Below are 21,268 nucleotides of genomic sequence, written 5' to 3'. Positions count from 1 at the left end.
CTGATCGACGTTCTCTCTATGCCTTCGACGACACCAGCCCCACAGCTCTCGTGCCCTTCGTCGCCAAGTACCTCATTATGCACTCCGGGACGACATGTTGTACCGCCGCAACTACCAGCCCGATGGTCGAAAGTGGCTCCTTGTTATACCTCGCCATTTGCGCTCCGATGTGTGCACGGACTTTCACGCAGACCCACAAAACGCGCATGCTGGCGTTTTGAAAACGTATGATAGACTTCGCCAGCGATTCTACTGGCGTGGAATGTACACATACGTCCGCAAGTACATTAGTTCCTGCATTGAGTGTCAACGCCGGAAAACCACTTGTCACACACCTGGCCCATTACAACCTTTGCCGTGTCCCGCTCGCCCGTTTGATAGAATCGGCATAGACCTGTACGGACCCCTTCCTTCCACCCCTGCGGGCAATCGATGGATTATTGTGGCCGTCGACCATCTTACTCGATATGCCGAAACTGCCGCTCTTGCAACAGCTTCAGCTCGCGATGTTGCCTTGTTCGTCTTGCGCCGCTTTGTTCTTCGCCATGGTGCGCCACGCGAGCTGCTTAGTGACCAAGGGCGTGTGTTTCTTTTTCAAGTCATCCAAGAGCTTCTCAGTGAGTGCAATATCATTCATCGCACCACTACAAGTTATCATCCGCAAACTAATGGCTTGACGGAGCACTTTAACTGAACACTCGGTGATATGCTATCCATGTACATAGCCTCCGACCATTCTAATTGGGACTTGATGCTTCCTTTTGTGACATATGCATACAACACAGCCACGCAAGCCACCACTGGATTTTTGCCTTTCTTTTTACTATACGGACGTGAGCCATCTTCCACACTGGACACTATACTTCCATACCGCCCGGATGCGTCCGAATACCGCCCAGTCTCAGAACTTGCTCAATGTGCCGAAGAGTGCCGCCAACTCGCACGCTCATTTACATCCGTGAGCCAGGGTCTTCAAAAAGAGCGCCTTGACCCGGCTGAACCTACCCCTACCTTCCCTGTTGGCTCGTTCATGTGGCTTTCAATCCCGTGCCCCACCCCTGGTCTCTCCCGCAAGTTTGCCGCGAAGTATCACGGTCCCTACTGGATCGTTGAATGCACATCGCCGGTAAACTACATCGTCGAGCCTGTGACACCTCCCACCAACAGACGCTGCCGTGGTCGTGAAACAGTCCACGTGGGCCGCTTAAAGCCCTACTACGACCCTCTGGTGCTTGCCTCACCTTGAGTCGCCAGGATGGCTCCTCTTCGTTGCCAGGGCCAATGTAGTGGGGAAAAGAGTCCGCAGTCATTGAGTGAGGATGACGAAGCCCAGCCGCCCGGAGAGCGCGAGACAGTGACCAATGCTCTTGGGCCAAGGCTGTTGTTACGTATAGTCCCTGCTTTTAAATAAACCCCCTTACAGCTTTAACTCAAATTTCTTTAAATATTCATATTTCCTTATGGTGGCGGTCGCACTCCGGTGGCACGAGCCCCCCGTTTTCAGTACTTTTGGAGCAACCGTGGCGGCTCTTCTACTTAAGATATAAATTTGTTGTATAAATCATAAAAAGCTTAATTCTTGTAGATTCCAACTATATATAATATTGTAACGCCGCACCAGAAGAGAAGGGAAGAAAAAGAAGTGGCGCGTGGTTTTTCGGGCATCGGCTGTTTCGGACCGTTCCATGTCTTTTCTGCCCCTTTCATTGTAAATAAATCCATTTTACATCCGTCACAAGTGGTGGACGCCCTGGACCACCTAGTCCTACCAGATCTTCGCAGAAGCAGACGCCTGGCCGGACTACCACCAGAGCGAACAAGCATGGCCGACGCCCAAGCAGGCCGGTCAATGAACACCGCCGAAGAGGGCATCGATCAAGTCAGCCTGAGACCGAGGCAACCGAGCTACTGGACGCCAGAACCACACATATTCTCCGGTAAAACAGATGAAGACGTGGATGACTGGCTCAGGCACTATGAAAGAGTAAGCCGCCATAACGGGTGGAGCACGTCCGCGCAGCTTGTGAACGTTGCATTTTTTCTCGCCGGTACCGCTCTTCTTTGGTTTGATAATCATGAACATGTGCTGACTACTTGGGAAACTTTTGTCCAGGAACTGAAAGCCTTCTTTGGCGACTCGAATTCCAAAAAGAAGAAAGCAGAACACACGCTCTCGCGCAGAGCGCAATTGCCTGGCGAAACGTGTACAACGTACATTGAAGAAATATTAAGGCTATGCGGAATTGTCAACGCGAATATGTCCGATGAAGACAAAGTGGGACATCTGTTAAAAGGCATTGCCGAAGATGTGTACAATTTTCTAATCATTAAAGAAAACCTGAACACTCCTTCCGAATTCCGGCAGCAATGTCGCGCGTTCGAAGCTCTGAGGACCCGCAGGATCTTACCGAAGTTCGGGCGCTTGGACAATGTTACCACAGTTGCAAGTATGGATGTTGCTGCCTGCGAGGACATCGCCTCGATCGTGCGTCGAGTGGTTCAAGATGAGCTAGCACGACTTCAGGGAGTAGACGCTGGTTATCAGTGCGCGTTTGACGAGTGCTTTCCCGATACACCGCCATCCTGGTCGCGAGAACATCGCATTGAGTGCCGACCGCCATCGGAAGAACCACACTTAAACAACACGAGCATCTCAGTCGCCGCCAGTCGTCACCAATCCGTCGTGATACTGCGGAGTACTACCCAACATCTCGACGTGTTCCTGCAGAATACTCGATGCCACGACATGCTCTTGCGGAATCATACCCGGCGCCACACGTACCTGCTCCACTGCTCCATTCAGTTCCAACCACGACCTCCCTGTCTGCTACGCCTGCGGTTCCTGAGGACATATTGCGCGCTATTGTCGCCGCCGCCCGCAGCGAGCGCCACGTTTTTCGGCGCACCCAGTTCGTGAGCACGAAGACGCGTCTGCGCAATTCGGAGTCCATCCTCTGCGACAACAGTGGTCATACCAATCGCGCAATGAGTCCCCTGTCTCCGAGCGCAGCCTTACACCGCCACCGATCCGACTGCACCGTTCACCATCGCCGCACGGTCGTCGGTTGCCTTCCCCGCCGCAGCTGGGAAACTAGCTGGTGCGGCCGATGGAGGTGCGGTCGCGGGATGGTCAGACTCGCCAATTCCTCCGTCTGTTGTGATGCTGAAGAACAAGGTGTGTGTATGTATCGACGGTGTACAAACTACTGCTCTTGTCGATACTGGTGCCGCTATTTCTGTTATGAGCCTCCGCTTCAAAAATCGCTTAAGACAGAAAGTTATGTTCACGTGGGATCGCAAAGAAACTTTTCGTGGAGTTGGAGGTGAAGTGTTGCGCCCTATTGGTGTTTGTTCGGTTTTGATTGCAATTGGTGGACAGAGTTTTAGAGCCGAGTTCACTGTGTTGCTCCACGCAACTCACAATGTTATTTTAGGCATAGATTTCCCACGTGGATGCAGTGCTACCCTTGACTGCGGGACTGGAGAGATTTTATTACGAAGCACGTTACCAAGCGCCATACTTGATGCTTTGCAGACTAATTAAGCCGACGTGTTTTCGCTGTCTCAAGATGTGTTCCTGCCTGGTCGCACAGCCATGTTCGTTCCCGTGTGTTCTTCACGTGTCCGGATGGGATCATGCAGCGGTCTTGTCAAGCCAGACCACAACAACGCGCTTAAGAAGAACGTGTTGGTTCCCCGATCTATTGTTCAAGCCATCGACGAGCGTGCTTTCTTGTGGACAGTCAATGCTTCTATTGAGCCTGTTGCCCTGCCTGCCGGACTTAAATTGGGAACATTTGAGGAGCACGTCACAATTGATGTACAAACAGTTGCAGCGTCTTCAGACATCCGTCGTCCATTGCCGAACTATTCGGATGACTTGCAACGTATGATAAACAAGTCGTTGCCGTCTTCCGAGCAAGATGTACTTTTACAAGTGCTTGCCTGCCACACGTCGGTCTTTGATTTTGCTCAAGGCGAGCGTTCTCGGATGTTGCCGAAATCCCGCATGCACCATCGCATAAACACTGCACAAGCGACTCCGATACGCCAGAAACCCTATCGCGTATATCCAACGGAAAGAAAAGTGATCGCCGAACAGGTCGAAGACATGCTGCAGAAAGGCGTTATTCAGGAGTCTTGCAGTCCTTGGGCAGCTCCTGTTATACTAGTGAAAAAGAAAGACAACTCCTGGAGATTTTGTGTCGATTACCGCCGCCTGAATGCCGTCACAAAGAAAGACGTGTATCCCTTACCGCGAATCGACGATGCTGTAGAGTGCCTTCACTCCGCCTCGTACTTTTCTTCGGTTGACCTCCGGTCCGGATACTGGCAGATACCGATGCACCGGTCTGACAGAGAAAAGACCGCTTTTGTGACGCCTGACGGACTCTTTGAGTTCAACGTCATGCCGTTTGGCTTAATGTAATGCCCCAGCAACCTTTGAGCGGTTTATGGACTCCATCCTCCGCGGTCTCAAATGGGAAAAAAAAAAAAATTAAATTATGGGGTTTTACGTGCCAAAACCAGTTTTGATTATGAGGCACGCCGTAGTGGAGGACTCCGGAAATTTTGACCACCTGGGGTTCTTTAACGTGCACCTAAATCTAAGTACACGGGTGTTTTCGCATTTCGCCCCCATCGAAATGCGGCCGCCGTGGCCAGGATTCGATCCCGCGACCTCGTGCTCAGCAGCCCAACACCATAGCCACTGAGCAACCACGGCGGGTAAGTCTCAAATGGGAGATCTGCATGTGTTTGTTATCTAGACGATGTGATTATTTTCGGCCGAACATTCCACGAGCACAACCATCGGCTCGGCATTGTTTTGGACTGCATCCAACAGGCTGGCCTTATTTTAAACAAAAAGAAGTGCCATTTTGATGAGCGTCAAGCCCTTGTGCTGGGATATCTCGTCGACAAGGACGGTATACGGCCAGCCCCCCAAAAGATTTCTGCTGTTCGCAACTTTATGCAGCCGAAGACAGTGAAAGACCTCAGAAGTTTCCTGGGCCTTTGTTCTTATTTTCACAGGTTTATTAAAGACTTCGCCCAGCTTGCTTGTCCCCTGACTAACCTGCTTCGCATGGACACTCCCTACGTATGGTCCACTCAGTGCGAGGCTGCCTTCGAGCAGCTGAAGTTATTGCTCATCTCTGGGCCACTTCTCCGCCATTTGGATCCGTAGGCGGTCACCGAACTGCATACTGATGCAAGTGGTGTGGGCGTTGGTGCTGTGCTCGTCCAGTTTCACGACGCTCGCCAACATGTCGTTGCCTACGTAAGTTGTACTCTGACGAAAGCAGATAGAAATTATACAGTCACGGAACTGGAATGTCTTGCTGTTGTTTTTGGCATCCACAAGTTCAGACCATATTTATACGGCCGCCATTTCAAGATTGTTACCGACCATCATTCTCTCTGCTGGCTCGTTGGACTGCGTGAGCCAGCTGGCCGGTTGGCTCGGTGGGCCTTGCGGCTCCAAGAATACAACTTTTTCGTTGCTTACAAGAGTGGTCGGTGCCACACAGATGCCAACTGCTTATCTCGTCTTCCCTCTCAGAGCAACGGCACTGATGATGACGATTTCGACGACTACCTAACTGCCATCTCATCAGACTTTCCTGACTTCGCCGTCTTCCAGAACGAAAAACAGTGCGACCCTTCACTAAAACCGATTATTGATGCGACTCACCGATCCGAATGGCCTACACCATTTGTGGTTCAGGACGGTCTGCTCTACCACAAGAATTATTCTAACAATGGTGCTCCACTGCTCCTCGTCGTCCCAGAATGCCTGCGCCTTGCGGTACTTCGGGCCATGCACGACGACCTTACATCCGGGCATCTCGGATTCGCTAGAACGCTCCATCACCTCCGACAACGTTTCTATTGGCCTCAATCGTGGAAGACAACCAAGCAGTATGTCGCCAGCTGTGATGTATGCCAACGCCACAAACAACCGACTACAGCTCCTGCAGGAACGCTGCAACCAGTTAGACCGCCGACTTCACTTTTTGAGAAAGTGGGTATAGATTTACTCGGTCCCTTCCCCCAAGTCTTCCACCGGCTGCCACTGGATCATCGTGTGCGTGGATTATTTAACACGGTATGTTGAAACAATGGCTTTTGTCGCAGCTACAGCAGCCGATGTTTCGGGGTTTCTTCTCCATTCGGTTATACTCCGCCACGGGGCCCCCCGTGTGGTGATAAGTGATCGCGGCCGGCAGTTCACTGCTGACGTCGTGGAAGAGCTACTACGCCTTTGTGGAACACAATATCGCCATTCTATGCCTTACCATCCGCAAACCAATGGTCTAACCGAGCGCACCAATCGTACACTCGTCAACATGCTTTCGATGTATGTCTCAGCGGATCATAACTGGCATGCCGTATTACCGTTCATCACGTATGCATTTAACACAGCCAAACATGAAGTCACAGGATACGCACCTTTCTTTCTCCTCTACGCTCGCCACCCTCAAAGTTTTCTCGACACCATACTTCCTCTTTCACCTAACGAAGATGCTTCGGTCGCGCAGATATTGTGCCGTGCCGAAGAAGCACGCCGACTTGCCCGGCTCAGAACTCTATTGTCGCATGCTCATGCTAAGGCTCGCTACGACGCACAACACTTGCCGGTCAGATTTGCCACCGGTGACTTCGTGTGGCTGTGGACACCGGTTCGGAAAAGGGGACTGTGTCAAAAGCTTCTTGCCAAGTATTCGGGCCCGTTCGTCATTCTGCGATGCTTGAGTGAAGTGACCTACGTCATCACTAAACTGACGGCTGATAACCGCTGTTCACGCAAGACGCAAGTCGTGCACGTTGCACGGCTGAAGCTGTACCATGAACGCGAACTCTGACTCGCTCGGTGAGCTTCGTCTAACCCGGAGGAAAATGTAACGCTGCACCAGAAGAGAAGGGAAGAAGAAGTGGAGCGTGGTTTTTCGGGCATCGGCTGTTTCGGACCGTTCCATGTCTTCTCTGCCCCTTTCATTGTAAATAAATACATTCTACATCCGTCACGATATAAAGAAATTGATTGATGTGATTTCAGAAATAAATGTTCAAGAACAAGCATGAGATACATGGTTTTTGCGAGCTGTCTCAGTTGTGACCATATTTAGAAGAAACTACCGCACTTACTGCATTGCGGCTTTCTCTGTAGCTTCAGGACATATTTTTCTAGTTCCGAGACGTAGCAAAATAATTTTGAATTTTTACTTTTTGGATAATTTGCTTTTGAAAATTGCCAAATATCGCAATCTTCTGTTGTAAACAGCCCAACAACTACATGCTCAAGGAAGCTAAATTTTGGGTAAAGTTCAAGGAATTTCCATTTAGGACGCAAAATTTCGTTCATATACCTTTATTAGTTTTCCTAATAATGCGGCCGAAACTATGCAATATTTGGAATTCTGGTTTTATTTTTGCCCATTTTTGCGGGAAGGTACTAAAGCTACAAAGCTGCGGTTTAAAACTAATAAAGGTACATGAATGAAATTTTGCGTCCTAAATGGAAATTCCTTGATTTCTACTTTATCCAAAATTTAGCTTCCTTGAACATGTGGTTGCCGGGCTGTTTACAACAGAAGATTGCGATATTTGGCGATTTTCAAAAGCAAATTACCGAAAAAGTAAAAATTCAAAATTATTTTGCTACGTCTAGGAACTAGATAAATACGTCCTAAAGCTACAGAGCAAGCTGCAATGCAGTAAGTGCAGTAGTTTATTCTAAATATGGTCACAGCTGAGACACAGTTCTAAAAAACCATGTATCTCATGCTTGTTCTTGAACATTTATTTCTAAATCACATTAATCAATTTCCTTATATTATATATAGTTGGAATCTACAAGAATTAAGCTTTTTATGGTATATACCACAACTTTATATCCTAAGTAGAAGAGCCGCCACAGTTAGTCCAAAAGTACTGAAAACGGGGGGCTCGTGCCGCCGGAGTGGGACCAACACCTTAAAACAATTAGAGAACGGAATGAATTTAGCCGTTCCGTTAATAACGCTTTATCTTTAAGTAACTTCATAAGTTCGAGCAGCCGCGAACTTGGAACCGCGTTCGCTCAGAGCTTGCCCCTCGCTGATCATCAAGGGAACGGCAGGCAGACAAGGTGATGTAAAACAAACTGACCGGATTTAGACGTGGACGTTCTGCAATAGATGGGGTCATTGATCTCGTGTCCACAATCGAACAATAAAAATGGTGACACCGACTTGTAGGAGCAGTTTTCTTGGACATAAAAGGAGCCTTTGACAATGTACTGCACGAAGCCATTCTTGATGCCCTCAGTAATTTGGGCATTGGCGGCCGTCTCTACATGTGGATTGAAAGTTACCTAGATGGTTGCACAGTCTTCATGTCCACGACTGATGGCGAAACGAGAAGACACGTTGTGGTCCCTGGAGTGCCTCAAGGAGGAGTTCTCAGTCCGCCTCTTTTCAATATTGCCCTTATTGGCCTTGCGGAAATAATTCCTGATACAGTACGCATCAGTACCTATGCAGACGACATAAGCATATGGGCGTCCGCAGTCACGCGACCGCAAATTCGTGCAAGATTGCAGCGAGCTGTTTCTTTAACGTCTCAGTACCTGCAGTGCCAAGGACTGCAACTGGCTCCAGATATGTGCGCTGCGATAGCGTTCACACGGAAGCTTATGTGTTGATATCCAATTATGATCAATGGCAATGCCATCCCATATGTGACCCACCACAGATACCTCGGCATTGTCATTGACCACGCTGTTTCATGGTCGAAGCATGTGGCAATGTTAAAGAAAAAAATTAAACTGGGCTTGCTCAAGTTTTTCGCTTTCTGGCCAGTATGAAGTGGGGTCCATCTGAGCATTTGCTACTCCGGCTGTACCAGGCTCTCTACGTCGGATACATTCGGTATAGCCTGCCAGTTTTATCAGGTATGAGCCGGTCATGTTTGCGTATGCTGGAAAGTGCCCAGACACAGATGCTGAACACATGTCTCGGTGTTCCACGTTGCACCTCAACCTACGGAACAATTGAGGAGGGTCGCGTCACCCCTTTACCTGTCTATCTACGATGTGAACCTCTTCGAGTATTCTTGCGACTGCTGGGCCGTCATGGATGCCATCCCTTATCGACACTTCCCGACATACGGCCAGACTCCACTTTTGCAAGAGCCATTAAATGCCAAGAATCTGCTATACCCTCATACTTTGCCCCTGCTGACCTTCCACGTATGCCCCCATGGGTTATGTCCAAAATATGGGTACGTCTATCTATTCCTGGAATTTCTAAAAAATCACAAATACCTACCATCGGCCTCAGACATTTAACACTTCAATATATGTCGAGACTCCTCGGTGAATGTGTATACAGACGGATCGGTCTCGTCGTATGCGTCTGGTACGGCTTTCGTCGTGCCTGCGCATCAAGTCATTCGACGGTTTCGTCTGTGTAACAAGATGACTACAACATCTACGGAACTAGTGGCAATCAGAGAGGCCGTTCAATATATTTTGCGACAGCCTCCTCAAGTATAGACAGTCTTCAGTGACGCAAAATCGGCTCTGCAACTACTTAGACTGGTGTTGAAAGAAAGCTCTTAAAGAGTATTGGCTCTTCAAACTGCCGAGCTATACACTTTAGCACAAGAAAACGGCCACCACATCACATTTCAGTGGATTTCCAGTCACTGTGGTATACACGGCAACGAACTGGCTGATGCCGAAGCGAAGAAAGCACTCGAAGAACCAGAGTCAATGCTTGCAATTCCTTTTTCAAGAGCGGACGCCAACTGCATCCTTTCCAGTGTCATCCGAAAATCGACAGAATTGCACTGGGACAATCCGGATAATTGACACAGACGACTACAGAGATTGAACCCTACCATGAAATTTAGGCTACCACCAAAAATTCAATGCAGCTGTGCCAGTCTTCTGCACAGACTAAGGCTGGGGGTAGCGTTTATGTGCAGATATGTGCACCTCATGCGACGCACCAAGTCTCCAGACTGTGAGTTGTGCCATGTAAATGAGACTATTGGTCATGTGCTTTGTGACTGCCCTAAGTACGTGGAAGAGCGTCAAAGGTTGAAGAATGACCTTACACGTCTCGACTGCCCACCGTTGTTGGAGGACGTTATTTTAGGCCCTTGGCCGGACGCTCAATCGAGTTTCAAGGTCATCCAGGCGTTACTGAACTTTTTAAAAAGTACGGGCCTGGACTGTAGGCTTTGAGCATGCCAAATTGCTTGCCATATGTTTTACATCCTCCTTCTCTCATCATCGTCACCCATCATGCGCCTCTTTCTTTCCCTCTTCCCCTTCCCCCAACGCCGAGTAGCTGGCTAGAGGAATTTACCTCAGGTCGACCTCTCTGCATTTCGCATCATTAAACTTCTCTCTCTCTTTACAGAAAAAAAGGAGAGGAGGTGCCACACGGGCTTCTGTTTCTGTTGCCATGACGACGTAAACAACCATGTGCGCCGCCATTTTTATACAGTATCGCCTGCCTGTAAGGGCCGTAACTTAAGGGTGCCTTGGCGCTAGCGTCGAAAAGAGCGGCTGCACTAACTCGACCAATGGAAGCCATGCGGAGATTCGCATGGCGGTCTGGAACATGAGACACAGTCTGGTCCAATCAGGAACACAGGCGCAAGACTGGACCATAAATGGGCTCAACCGTCTCATGCGCGCTCCTGCAAGCACCCGGCGCCAACTTGTCCTTCGGCAGATGGGGAGAAGGGGTGAGCGTTCGAAGGAAGTGTAGGCGCTGTTGGTACACACAGCTCATGTGACTTCTAACGGTCGTGTCTTGCCGACTCGTCGGCGCCTCTCTAAAGTCGACGAGCCTTATGCATCATGACCCTTTGGCGCCATCTGCAAACGTCTTCGGATGCCTCATTTTTGATGTTTGCACTTTGCACTCGCGCTAACGGTTGCCACAGAAGCACAGTGTAACATTAGCTATGGTGGAATTGAATAGACATGCTGAGCAGGGCCTGCGAACAACGTTTTTTAAAACCTGTATCGGGATTTTTGTTGAATAATCTGATCGCATGATTGCGCATCCTCTCAATTTCACAATTTTAATTTTTTTACTCATGCCAAGCTTATTGCTACTAATAATTCGATGCAATAATTCTGCTAGTGTTTTAGTGCTTTCCATGTATAAATTACTTGATTGAGCTTCTTGTGTATTTATATGTATGCCCTCCCTGCAACGATCTCGAGATCAGCAGTATTCATAAAATAAAAAAATAAACACTACGCGACTTCTACTCGCCTGCTAGAGCGCATTTCAACCGCGCTCTTTTCGCTACAGGAAAGAAAATATTTTCCCACCCTTGTCCCACCTAACAATGAGAAGGATTCTGCAAAAGAGCCATTCGCACATTAAAAGGCCGAGAACACTGCAGAACTATAAACTACAGTGATGTAGTATGCGCAAGTTTGGCAGGGCTGGAGAAAGCGACCTGGCTCCAAAACACTTCCGAGTTGCAGCAGACCGCAAGCACAATGCAAAAAAAAATAAAAAATGCGCAGATCTTCTGAAATGCACTGAACTCACTTGCTTCACGCAAGTCAACAGCGCTCTCTGATTGTTTCTGAAGTATTACACAATATAAAATATAATCACCGCCAAAATCGTAAGAGAGACCTGAAAGGTTCTTGGATACCACCAAGTGGACGTACCGTAGCCACGGTGAATACCCATGCGCAAACAGCAGAGTTATTTTAACGTCTCAACTCGTGTAACTCTATGGAAGCGGCTTCACGCTTCCCGAGTAAGCCCCGAAACTGGGAGGGCGAGTGTCAAGTGGAGAGAGGAAGTGGGCCGCGAGGAGTTTAGGATGAAGAGATATGTCTCTGTGCTTATTTTTTTTCAGCCCTGAAGAAACTAGTGAATTGGAACATTTTGCAGATTTTATTTCACTTTGCTACCAAAGCAGTTTTGGGGGGAAGTATCACAAACAAGGTGAACAGCCCAGAATACCTGTAAGCCTAGAATTTACAGCAGTAGACACATTAAATTGAGCGTAATAAAATCCGCTGGCTATTGGCTTTTGTGCTTGTGCTATCTTTTGAGATTATCCTTGACGTTTGCCAAGCGCCATTGCATATGAAAAGTAGCACTGCTAGGCTCGTGGACTCGGGATCGATCCCTGGCCGCGGCTCCCATTTCGGCCCCCATTTCGGCGGGGGCCGAATGCCAGAACCCCCGGTGTTCAAAGTTAATCCGGAGTCCGTCACTGCGGCGTGCCTCTTAATCATATTGTAGTTTTGGCAAGTAAAACCCCGGAAATGATTATTATATTTGAGAAGTTCGCTGAATCATGTGTAATTCATGCACCATAAGTGCCAAAATTTTAAAATAGTTTTAAAGGCCATTTTTTAGAATCACTCTGGTATAAAGGTATAAGGACGTGATCTCCAATTCTCCTTAAAGAGAATTCCATTATTTGATTACCTGAGCAATCTCATTTATTGAGCAGTGCAAAAACTAATTCAAATGAAAGAGGTTTTTAAAATATAACCGCACCACCAAGTAATGCTGCCCTGTGTCAGTTACGAGTTCTTTTACAGCGCAGTTGGGCATGTTCGACAAAAATTTTGAGGAAGAAGGCTGACGGGACTGTTTCCACAGGTTTACTGCCCATGAAGCTGCTCATTCGAATTATGCCTGTTCCCCACAAGAAATGGAATTTCTTGCCTTTAACTTCCGGAAAGATTCAATAACAGCTTTTGGGGCATAAGCAAATGCTATGTTGCGTCATAACAGCTAACAGCTTTGCAGTCTCGGTCGAAGATATATCAGTGTGCTTGAGTTCTTAGTGCCACGACACCGCTTTCTTACGCCCCGCGCGGCGGAGACCACCGTTTCAGTCGGTAGACGGGCGGTGAACAGACCAAGCACTGTTGTTCCGGGCTTCCAGCTAATGTTTCCTAGATGCCAGAGGTGTTTGCCTGTGATTTCGCCTCTCACATTGGAACTGCGATTCACTGTGTTCTGACAAGTTCGAAATCTCACTGCATCTGCCATCAAATCTGCTTTCGAAATGGTGCACTCCAAAACTACCAAAAGTTAATGTTGGGGGTGTGTCGCAATGCGGTCTCTGTGAAGGGTATACAATGTTCTTTATTTTAATATGCGGCTCGGCATCAGGCCCCTTTAAGAATGCAGCCAGTTTCCTCCAAGCAGCACCTCTCGTCAGATGGACTGCCAGAAGTAGAATATCCGTCACTTCTATGATGCTGTCTCGGCCCCTTGGCGATAATGTGACCTAGCCTCAGCTTCCCAGAAGCGTGTCCTCGCGATGGCAACATAGCCACGAGCAGTAGAAATGTGAGAGGCATGGTTACATGTGAACAGCTCTCGCTTCTAGTAAAAATACACAGAAAGAGCTGTGCGTGAGCTGTTCATGATTTCAACGACAGAGGATGTCGTCTCCGGAGCGCGGGACTTGGAAAAACGTCACAATAGCGCCCAGTGCTCCAGCTCACCCATATATCTTGATCAGAGTCCATGAACATGTCATGTAGCATCCTCCTATACGAGTGTGTGTGTCTGCATGTGTGTGTGAGTATATATGCATACAAAGTAGTGCAAAACTTTTGGAATGGGTCGGGAGTTTAACCCCTCCTCCCTTCCCCCCCCATCCCCCCAGCCAGCCCCCTCTCTTGCTACGCCTACGATCACCGGCAAAGTACTTGGTTTAGTTCCAGCTGCGTGCATGTCAGCCCGAGTCGTCAAGATGGCTATTTGTTTTTGTTTCTTGTGGGGCCATAGTAATGACGTAGAGAGCAATAGTGGCGCTGCTGCGGATGCGCGACTTAAGTGAAAAAAGCGATGACCCAAACCTCACTTTGCAGACGTTCAACACTGGTCATTTCACTGTTTTTAATAAATACCGTCACAGCCCCAACCTCTCTCTGCCCATCTGTCATTGACATTAGACGTGTGCATGCTTACCGCCCATGCTCGCTAAGCTCCCCTTCGGTCGGTTTTAGCCAAGGGAGCGGGAAATAGAGGGAGAGATTGACTGTCCATATACTTAGTCAGCTACTTAACCCCGAAACAAACACACACAAAAGCGAGAACAAAGCGGTATCTATCATTGCATCTTCGCTTTTTCTCCATGTATGCGAGCGTGCGTGTCTGTTACTCTGTGCGAACTTGGTTAGTCCTTATACTTAATAGCGCATGAAAAGAGACGAGGCACAGATGGACGACGCGGACACAGCTCTAGTAGCGCTGTGTCCGCGTCGTCCATCTGTGCTTCGTCCCTTTTCATGCGCTATTAAGTATAAGACATGGAATACCAACTTGCCCAATCTTACACTCTTTTGGTTAGTCCCTCTTCCACTCTGCCTGTTTATAAAGGAGCCTGTACGTGTACGTTGAGGAGGGAAGGAGGAAAAAATGAGGAGTCATTCCACCCCCTGAAAGCGGATGACCAGCAATGCTGTAGCAAATCCCACGATATTAAGAGTCTTCACTCAGTGGAAGTCATGGTAAAATTTGCCGGTCATAATTTGGATATGTCTGCCATCAGCGCTCCAGCCCATATATATTCCCAGGTGTATTAAAGAAAATGTCGCAGTTTCACCCGAAAGGTGAAGCCTCGATTGTAATAGCAAATTCGTAGAGAGCTATACGAAGCAAGAATACTAGTTTAATGGGCCATATAAACTTGTAAATATTCACCTACTAACTAAATAGACAAGCACTCCGTCACGTGCGCACAAGTAAATGTGAACAAATCTCGCTCGATGACTGTAGCAACTCGCTGTCAGAACGCTGGAGTGATGAGGCGTGGCTATAGCTATGAGCGAATTGACGCTCGTGCCGCCTCTCGCTTCAAACAAACTAAACGTCGAAAACACAGCGCATACGAAATTACCGGCTCTAGTTTAACTTGGTTAACATCGCAAATCGCTTTGGAGAGGAGGCCCGTGCGGGCGCGCACGTTTTCCACGTCGCAAATCGCTTTCACGATACGACTCCCACACGGTCGCCGCCGGTGTAAGATGACTCGACCTACCCCGCCCCGCCTGCCTGGCACGCGACAGAAGCAGCGCACTTTCACCCCGCCTTTTCCATCGCACACGCGAGATTGAGCGGCAAGTGTCGGCTGACCCTCGCAAGCTTTCACTCGCATACACACCGTACTGCCGGCACGCGGTGACGATGTTACCGTGTTTTGACTTTATACAGAACCTCACAACGACATCCACAACCACGGCAGAAGTGCGCTCGGAGTGTCCATATAATTGCTATTGCAATATAATATATCCGCTCATTTCACTATACATTGTCTTCCTCATGCCTGAACCTTGGATTATTACGACCTTAGTGAGTGGGTTCTATCTTGGTGTGCAAAATCTGCTAGCGCGATAAGTCATCACAGCGAGTAAGCTTGTACACACGTGCCTCCATTTTTGCGCAAGTAAGGCGAACCGATATCACCTCTGCTTATCGTTCAAGCACTCACCACGTTCACACTGACTTCCACTCGCAAGCACTTACTCATGTTCACACTCACCTGCACTCACACTCACTAGCACTAACTCGCACTCACCTCCACTCGCACTCACTGGCACTCACTTCACTTACACTCACTCGCACTCACACTCACCTCCACTCACCACACTCATTGGCACTCACACTCACTAGCACCAACTCGCACTCACCTCCACTCACACTCACTGGCACTCATTTACACTCACTCGCACTCACCTCCACTGGCACTCACCTCCACTCACACTCGCTGGCACTCACTAACACTCGCACTCACCTACTCACTAGCATTCACTCACACTTGCACTCACTTCCACTCACCACACTCATTGGCACTCACTTGCACTCACCTGCACTTACACTCACTAGCACTAACTCCTCACCTCCACTGGCACTCACTGGCACTGACTCGCACTCACCTCCACTCACTCGCACTCACGCCCACTCACACTCGCTGGCACTCACTCACACTCACCTACACTCACTGGCACTCACTCACACTTGCACTCACTTCCACTCACCACACTCATTGGCACACACTTGCACTCACCTGCACTCACACTCACGCTTTTGAAATGAATGTGAGTGCGCCGACCTATGGATGCGACTTGTTTCCTCCATCTTAACATGTAAAATAACTTATCGTTTGAATGTGCTTTCGTAATTAAACTGAAAGCGGTGCGTCGCCATCGTCATGCTTTGCCAGAACTCGTTTTGTCGTCATCTTGTGCTCTGGCGACTCACTGGCTAGGCTGGCTCTGAGGGTAGGCTGTTGCTAACATGGTTTTGGTTTGGTATAGGCTCGCGATAGACTTGCTATAGAATCGGATAAATATTGTAATAATTCTTTGTGAGCTACCTTTTTGCTTTAATATCTTCCTGGGACAGGCCGAAAATGGGTGTTTTTGATGGGAGGTGACGTGTTTGAAGTATTCACTGTACCTTGAGCATCACCAAGACGCTATTGGAGTCACCACCTCTCGTCAGAGAAAGATAATTTCTGGATCGGAATAACGAAACTTTGGTCCCATAGAAATGTATGAGCGGCAACTGGGGCCTTCGTTAGGGATCGAATAAAACGAAAAATCGAATTAAGTGAAGTCAAATTGAAGTGATTTAATGAAATATTTGAGTGCCTGTGCAATATTCTGCAACTGTTAATCACTAATTAGAATTTTTCTTTTAAATGCAGGTAATTTTATTGCAATTGGGTTTCAGTTGCCTGATGAGGATGTCAATCAATCAATCTTTATTTCGCATTCATTTACAAAAAATGAACGCTCGGACAAGAACTGATGTTTCTGTATTGAACTTTTATGTATACTTGCGTGGGGAAATAAGGGTTGACCCTGTGCTCAAGCTTCCTCAAGATAATGTGGTTTGTAGAATGGCTTCATCCCCAGAATTTTGTGACATATACTCCTAAAAATGATGATACTTTAACAGCAGTAGCATGTAAAAAGCCAGTGCAAAAGAAAACCTGAATATTGTGTTTCCATGCTCTTCAAGGCTATGAAAGCAGAAGACTGAACAATGTACTTTTCATATGATTCTAAAATTCAGGCATGTTATCTGGGAATAAAGTGTCTTCAAGAATATACTTGCTTGCCCCTTTTTAGGAAGAGCTGGTGTTTGCCACGGGCAGTGGCGATGTGGACAACATTTTGGGTGTACCAGGACTGGCATGCTGCGACACACTGAAAGCTGTGCGCCACCTCTGGCCTGTGCTGCCTCCGGCACCCAAGAAGGGACGTCGATCAGTGGCTCCTAGCAAGCAGAACTCCTATGCACTGGATCATCTCTACAAGCGCTTCTGTGGACGCCGTACCAATGCACATCATGCTGAGCAGGGCTGCATTGACCTCATGAAGGTGTGCCACGTAGAGAAAGCAGCTTTCATTGCCTACATTGATGCCAATGCGGTACACCTATCTGATGCCCGTTACACCTGGTGATTGCAACAGCAGCCCCCATGAATCTTGCACAATGTCATTGTCTGCATCTCTTCAATATTCTTGTAAATTTGGTTGAGCAAAGTATGTCATCTCCCTGGAGCTCATTCAGCAAGCCTCTTATGGACTCTTGTGATTTTCTCATGGGTGATCATCATCACTGGTGCAAGGTTGAATGAGCCGTGTTTTGGTGCCTACCTACCACGTAGGTACCTGGATGCCATTGCAGGGAATCTGTGGGGAAATACTTTCAATTGTATTGCACCTAGCTTTGTGTAGCTTGGTACTGCTGCAAACACTTAGTCCACCTGCCTCTATGTCTCATCTGACCCTCTATTCTAAGAGTGCTTTCTTTTTTTTCCACCTTTTGGTGACTCTTAGTGACTTCACGAAGTGCAACGGCCATTTCTCTTCTTTTTTTAAGGGCAGCTGCCAATTTCCTGCCGCTCTGTGTGAGGCAGTGCTAGTCTTGCATTGCTGGAAACGGGAGTTTCCCTGCCTCTACTTTCAATTTTGTTGCACCAAGTTTTGTGTAGCTTTGTACTGCTGCAAACACTTCGGGATTGTTGAGGTGTATTGCCACTGTGTGCTGCACCAGTATACATGGATAAGCCATGTTTGGTTAGTCCCCCAACTGAGCAGAGGCAGTAATTCATAATTGAGTTTGTTCCTGGTTGAGCAAGTGCAAGGAGGCTTAACAGGCACTTAATTCCACCAAAGGTGACACTCCAATCTGATGTCAAACGAATGCTTGTTTTGCATTGGTCATGCCTAGAGAAATCCTTGTCTTGATTTGTTACTTGTGTCTTGCAGTGTTCAATTAGGATATTGTCACCTGTAGTAGTGGGAATAGGGCAAGCGCAGAGGAGCGAGAAGAATGAAGTGCGCGTGCTAACCGCCCCGCTCGATGGTTAGCTCTCGCCGCCATTTTCTCCAGAGCCCAGCTGCTCATAAATAAACGTCGTTAGCCCCCTTTGAAGGCGCCACTTTGCCACGCGCCTTCAAAGGGGGCTAACGACGTTTATTTATGAGCAGCTGGGCTCTGGAGAAAATGGCGGCGAGAGCTAACCATCGAGCGGGGCGGTTAGCACGCGCACTTCGTTCTTCTCGCTCCTCTGCGCTTGCCCTATTCCCACTACTACAGGTGACAATATACTGTCTGTTATAGCGTGTCTGTTACACCCAGTGCGCGCATTCCTTTTGTTACGGATCATGTGATCCCTGTCTATATAAGTGCACTGTGAAATAAATGGTCATCCTTTTGCTTGTTGGAATGCTGCCTGTTTGCTCTATCGCACTGGCGACGAGGATGGGATGTGCCCGCTTCCACTAGCTCAGTACGGAAGCAGTATCATAGACAGTCGGCGGTCGACAGCCACGGAAAGGAAGGCGGCAGCAGCCCTGGCCCGGAACGGTTGAAATCGTCGGTACCACAGCAACGAGTCAACGCAGTCATCGGGAGAGCGAACCGATAAGTATACAGTCACTTCACTGGAAATAGCGCGACTGGGGAAGCTAGACGAGTACGACGAGAAGAAGCAGAATTTTGAATCCTATTCAAACGAGGATAGGATGTGCCCGCTTCCACTAGCTCAGTACGGAAGCAGTATCATAGACAGTCGGCGGTCGGGAGAGCGAACCGATAAGTATACAGTGACTTCACTGGAAATAGCGTGACTGGGGAAGCTGGACGAGTACGACGAGAAGGAGCAGAATTTTGAATCCTATTCAAACGAGGATGGGATGTGCCCGCTTCCACTAGCTCAGTATGGAAGCAGTATCATAGACAGTCGGCGGTCGACAGCCACGGAAAGGAAGGCGGCAGCAGCCCTGGCCCGGAACGGTTGAAATCGTCGGTACCACAGCAACGAGTCAACGCAGTCATCGGGAGAGCGAACCGATAAGTATACAGTCACTTCACTGGAAATAGCGCGACTGGGGAAGCTAGACGAGTACGACGAGAAGGAGCAGAATTTTGAATCCTATTTAGAACGCTTTGAGCATTTTGTCACTGCAAACTATATCAAAGAGGAAAAGAAGCTGGCCGTATTTCTGAGCGTGATAGGACCACGAACGTACGAGGTGCTCAAAAGTTTGGTAGTACCCGCCGTTCCTGGGGACAAATCCTTTGAAGAGGTGCTAGTGCTGTTGACGAAGTACTATAGCCCAAGCTGTTCTGTCATCTCCGAACGTTGCAAATTTAACAAGCGAGCACAAGAGGAACAAGAAAGCGTCGAGAATTTCATAGTGGCTTTAAAGCATTTAGTAAGGAAGTGCGATTTCGGTCTGTTCCTGCAAGACGCACTGCGTGACAGATTAGTGGCAGGCATAAGATGCGAATAAACGCAACTCGCCTTGTTTGCTGAAGACAGTTTAACCTTTGAAAAGGCGTGCAAGATAGCCTTGGACCGGGAGTAGGCTGCACGACAAACAGCGTTACTGCATGCAGAAGGCAAGGAAGTGACGCTGCATGCCATGGCGATAAGAGTTCAGGGAACTGAAAAGAAATTGAAGCTTCGGAAATTCAAGGACGTCAAGCAAGTCTGCGAAAGATGTGGCAAGGCGCATGCCGCTAGTGTTTGTTTGTATAAGAATGTCCAGTGTCACAGCTGTTCACAAATCGGCCATTTACAGAAGATGTGTCCCAGCAAGTGCAGAGAACTAAAGACTGCGAACGTGGACTGCTCTGATAGTGAATCTGAATTAGATGTGTACCATGTTATTAACACAGTTCGTTCTCGATACGAAGTGCAAGTAAACGTAGAAGGGAAAGACATCTGCATGCAGTTTGACACGGGAGCTGCTGTAACCCTAATATCTGAGAGTGTTAGGCTGAACGCATTTCCTCATGTCAAGTGCGAGCCATCACGAGTCACCCTAAGAACATACACTGGGGAACCCGTTCCAGTGAAGGGGCGATGCAACGTTATCGTTACGACCGGAAACCAGTCTTTACGACTGCCAGTTATCATTGTCAAAGATCACGGCAAACAGCTTCCACTGCTGATGGGGCGAAATTGGCTCCAGAGGCTAGGGCTTGACTGGAAAAGTGTGTTGCCCGTAAATGTAAGCGACGCTAGCAAGGTGGAAGCAGTGAAACAAAAGTTCCCAGGGGTGTTTTCTAAGCAACCCGGAGTAGTAAAGAATTACCAAGCAAGGATAGTTCTTAAACAGAACTGTACGCCAGTCTTTGGCAATGCCAAAAACGTTCCATATGCGCTACGAGATAACGTAGAAAAGGAGCTGGAAAGGGTGGCAAGGTGTTTTGTGTGCTGGATCTTTCAGCCGTGTATCAGGAGATTCCGCTCGCTACCGAGTCCCGACCACTGCTAACCATTAACACGCACATGGGACTTTTCGAGTTCCAGCGGTTACCGTTTGGTGTAGCCAGCGCGCCAGCCATTTTTCAGTCATTCATGGATGAGGTGCTCAAGGGCATACCGAACGTAAGTTGCTACATAGATGATGTCATTGTGTCCGGAAAAAACTTCACCGACTGCCAAAAGACGTTGGAACTAGTCCTGCGGCGGCTTAATGATTAGAACGTGACTCTGAAAGAAAAGTGTCGTTTTTTTCAGGACACTGTGACTTATCTAGGTCACACTGTGTGCGCTGACGGTATCTATCCCACGGAAGAAAAGATAAAAGCAGTCACAGAAGCGCCAGAGCCCACTTGTCAAACAGAGCTAAAGCTTATCTACGCATGTTAAACTTTTACGCAAAGTTTTTAAGCAACATTGCCTGCGTGGCAGAACCATTGTATCGTCTATTGCGCAAGGGCGAAAAGTGGTCGTGGAC

At 48.2% G+C, this 21,268-nt stretch overlaps 1 protein-coding gene and 1 pseudogene across 1 annotated transcript in view; both read left to right on the top strand.

Moving 5' to 3' along the window:
- Positions 1-17,473, top strand: part of LOC119440204 (three-prime repair exonuclease 1-like) — a 163,876-nt gene extending 146,403 nt beyond the window's left edge. The window contains exon 5 of the mRNA XM_049661037.1: positions 17,138-17,473. Within this exon, the coding sequence (XP_049516994.1) occupies positions 17,138-17,473 (336 nt within the window). The remainder of the gene's footprint in view (positions 1-17,137) is intronic.
- Positions 17,474-19,318: 1,845 nt separating this feature from the next.
- Positions 19,319-21,012, top strand: LOC119440194 (uncharacterized; annotated as a pseudogene).
- The last annotated feature ends 256 nt before the right edge of the window (positions 21,013-21,268 follow it).

Source organism: Dermacentor silvarum, chromosome 1, assembly GCF_013339745.2.
Source record: "Dermacentor silvarum isolate Dsil-2018 chromosome 1, BIME_Dsil_1.4, whole genome shotgun sequence".
Classification (NCBI taxonomy): domain Eukaryota; kingdom Metazoa; phylum Arthropoda; class Arachnida; order Ixodida; family Ixodidae; genus Dermacentor; species Dermacentor silvarum.
Note: the sequence above shows the minus strand (reverse complement) of the source record. Positions and strands in the feature narration are given on the sequence as shown.